We start from the raw sequence: 3,097 nt of genomic DNA, 5'->3' as shown, positions 1-3,097 counted from the left end.
CTCTGCCGTGTGTCCACACCTACCACTGAGTTGTTCCAGGGATTTAAACAAGCCCTTATTTTTTTTAAGCAGCAGCAGAATGCATGCTCTCTGGTTGAAGGCACATTTCCTGGCTTCACTTCTATGAACTGCCAGCACCGCCTGTAAATGTGTTTCTCTTTAAAACCAAAAAAAGGCAAAAGCTCATTTTTGGCTCCTTCCTTTCATATCTGAAATGCACCAGTGGCGTTCCTTACACAGGGAGATCCATGGCCCTGAAGCATGGCTTTGAATCAGGGCCACCATATAATGAATGTGTAGGAGAGATGCGATACCAGCAAAATTTCCTTTTTGCTCTGGAAAAGCCCGGGGCTCTAGAGCAGGGAGCATGCAGCCCTTGTATTACATCACGCTAAGAAAATTCCGGGCTTATCGAGGAGTTTACCGTGCTGTGCCACAACAAGGCCCTTTGGTCTTTACCTGCTGAATCATCTCTGGGTGCTGCTGCATAATGTGCAGGAACCGGTCGCTCTCCTGGGTCAGAGGTGTGGTCCTCTTCTTGGTGCTGCGAGACAGCTGCTTGAAGAGATAGGTGACAATGTGGTCCAAACAGGAGCAGCAGCCTGTGCAAACCATGGTGTCTGCAAGAACAGGAAAAAAGGGGAGATGTTGGGGTACTGCCAGCATTTCCCTTGCTCAGATGCACCTGGGCAGGCTCCCACCTGCCCCTAAACCACCGTTTAATCTGGGTCCCTTCAGGGACTTTGCAAGCAAGAACCACCTAACCCTAAACGGGTCAGCAACCTCCTCACTGTCTCGAATGTTCCAGCTTTGACAGAGGTGAAATGACTCCACCTGTTCACAAGGTATGTCTTAATTTATCTGTTAGCCTGAAACACCACGCATTCGAAGCAACCAAAAAATCTTTCCCCACTGCCAAATCAAAGCCCTAAGAGCACAACAGAGCGCAGAAGTAGTTACCTAGTGCAGTGAGGCCTTCTGAAATGGAAGAGAGAATATACATGATTACATGAGGCTCCAGACTGGCTATAAAATTCATGTGGTCCTGGGTAAGAACTTCCAGCAAGGAATAGTATGACTGGCTGAGCTTGGGATAATCCTGCAGAGAAAGGGAGAGAGAAGACTTTTAAGGCCTTGTGGCTGGCCTGTCATCATCAGTTACGGCTTTCTGCTAGACCCAACCCGTTCATTAATCACCTGAAAACTGCTTACTGAATCTCCTGGAAAGAGAACAAACCAACCTCTCCCAGCATAACTTATGGGCCAACATATTTTCCCCACCTTCTCCCCCACCAAGAGCCTTCCAAGCGGGCTCCAGCAACAATAGCCCAGCAGGTTCCCAGCACCGTTGTATCAAACCATCTCTCCCCACTGCTTCACTCTTTTCTAAATGGGGAGTGTTAGCTGACTAATGCCAGTGCTGGAGATGCAGAGATAGGAATGGCTCTCCAGGTGTCCATGCAGCGTGCCAGATCCCATAAAAATCAACGAGCACAGTGCTGGGCTCGGCAGCCTGCGTTGCAGTCAGTGCCACGGAGCCCTCAGCAGCCCCCAGACTTGGGGGGGGGGGGGGGACTCTGCCAGGAGCCCTGCAAAGGGGCCCCATCTCAAGAGCTGCATTGGAGCTGCGTGTCTCAAAAGCATTGGTTTGGCCACGGGTGTATTAAATCAAGAGCGTGCTGAATGCAGTCACAGAGACGGCAACAACTTCTTTCAGATCCTGCCATGGTAATAAGACAGATAAGACTTGGGAGGAATATATGCTACCCTCTCTCCTCGATATTTTGCCAAGCAAGACTGCGCTGATAGGGTCTCAAAGCTCTGCTGCAAGATGGGTTTCTGTATACCAGGTCTGGATAGGAGCAAGACTCTGTAGGCGGATGTCTTCAGCAAGCAGGCTGCACTGCAATTGCTGATGAATCGAGATCTCTGCCCACAGGCAATACAGGGAAGAACAATCCTTCACTCGCAGGAAGTGTTTTTCAGATAGGGGAGAAATTATTTTGGTAATTGCTCTGCTGAGACTTGGGAGAGCCGAGCACTGGGGCTGCCCAGTGGGGCCTTGGGTGCTGGGGTTACAGCCTTCACGCAGGACCTGCCGCTGCACATTCCAGGAGCTGTAACTTCCTACTGGCCTGTGCCTATAGCTGGGGTTGCAGGAATTGGCCCGAGTTCACTCGTCCCTGTGATTAAAGTATTCCTTTACTGTATAATCTTCCAGCCCTGCCTTCCCTAGCCGTGGGTTTGCACTGCTAATCACAGGTGTTGGCTTACCAGAAGGTCACTGTGAGGGATGGAAAGCAGAAGCTTGATAAAAGTTTGCAAGGCATTGTCCAGTGCATCATCCCCGTACAGACGGAAGACCCCAAAGTTGACGTAGCTCCCACTCAGTGCGGCCTTCAGCATAGAGAAGCAGATGGAAATCCCCTTGAGCTTCAAGGCATAGACTTGATCCTTTGGGACCTCCCCAAGCGTTAGGATACGATTTCCTGTGTGAGCACAGAAGTGGACTCAGTATTTCAGCAACCATACCCAAACCCTTTCTCCCCCAGGGTGCAGGAAAAACTAACGCAGAGCCATAAGGAGCGACTGAGAAGTCAGCCACAAGCACCAAAGACTTATATCCCACCCGAAGGTTAAGGAACCCGTTAAAAGTTTAAAGTGTGGCTCTGCTAGGAACCGTGGGAGAACAGAACTGCACGTAATTTTGCTGTGCAAACAGGACAGCATATGGAGAGGACTGCTCTCCACTTGCTTCACAGGTTTGCCCATGTCACCTTGCACACTCACAAGGGGCTCAAGATGGGCTCCTGCTCCTTGCTGTCATTTTCTTCTTCAATGTGCACGGCAAACACCCTGCTGCTCCTTCTGCTTGCCTGCCTGCCCTGCGCTTCAAGCAGAAGCATCTCCCTGTATCTAAGCATGCATTCAGCAAGAGGTTTGGCACTGCTTCCCAGCCCGGGCTCGCTCTCTGAGCTGGCAAGTGCCCCAGCCCGCACTCCTCGAGCGAGCGGAGGAGTCAAGGGCAGACCAAGGCTGCCCGGACCCCACCTGCTGGATACTCACCATACGTAGTTATCATTTTACTCGTTTCTCG

The 3,097-nt window shown here is 51.0% G+C and overlaps 1 protein-coding gene across 2 annotated transcripts in view; it reads right to left on the bottom strand.

Annotated features, from left to right (window-relative positions):
• Positions 1-3,097, bottom strand: part of XPO7 (exportin 7) — a 34,645-nt gene that overhangs the window by 2,781 nt on the left and 28,767 nt on the right. For both annotated transcript variants that reach the window (XM_035896047.1, XM_009640560.2), the window contains exons 23-26: positions 3,067-3,097; positions 2,275-2,489; positions 961-1,099; positions 460-620 (exon numbers count right to left, since the gene is read on the bottom strand). In XM_035896047.1, coding sequence (XP_035751940.1) covers positions 460-620; positions 961-1,099; positions 2,275-2,489; positions 3,067-3,097 — 546 coding nt within the window. The remainder of the gene's footprint in view (positions 1-459; positions 621-960; positions 1,100-2,274; positions 2,490-3,066) is intronic.

The sequence above is a fragment of the Egretta garzetta genome, unplaced genomic scaffold (assembly GCF_000687185.1).
Source record: "Egretta garzetta isolate BGI_Z169 unplaced genomic scaffold, ASM68718v1 scaffold296, whole genome shotgun sequence".
Classification (NCBI taxonomy): Eukaryota; Metazoa; Chordata; class Aves; order Pelecaniformes; family Ardeidae; genus Egretta; species Egretta garzetta.
This window is presented reverse-complemented; position numbering and strand designations above follow the sequence as displayed.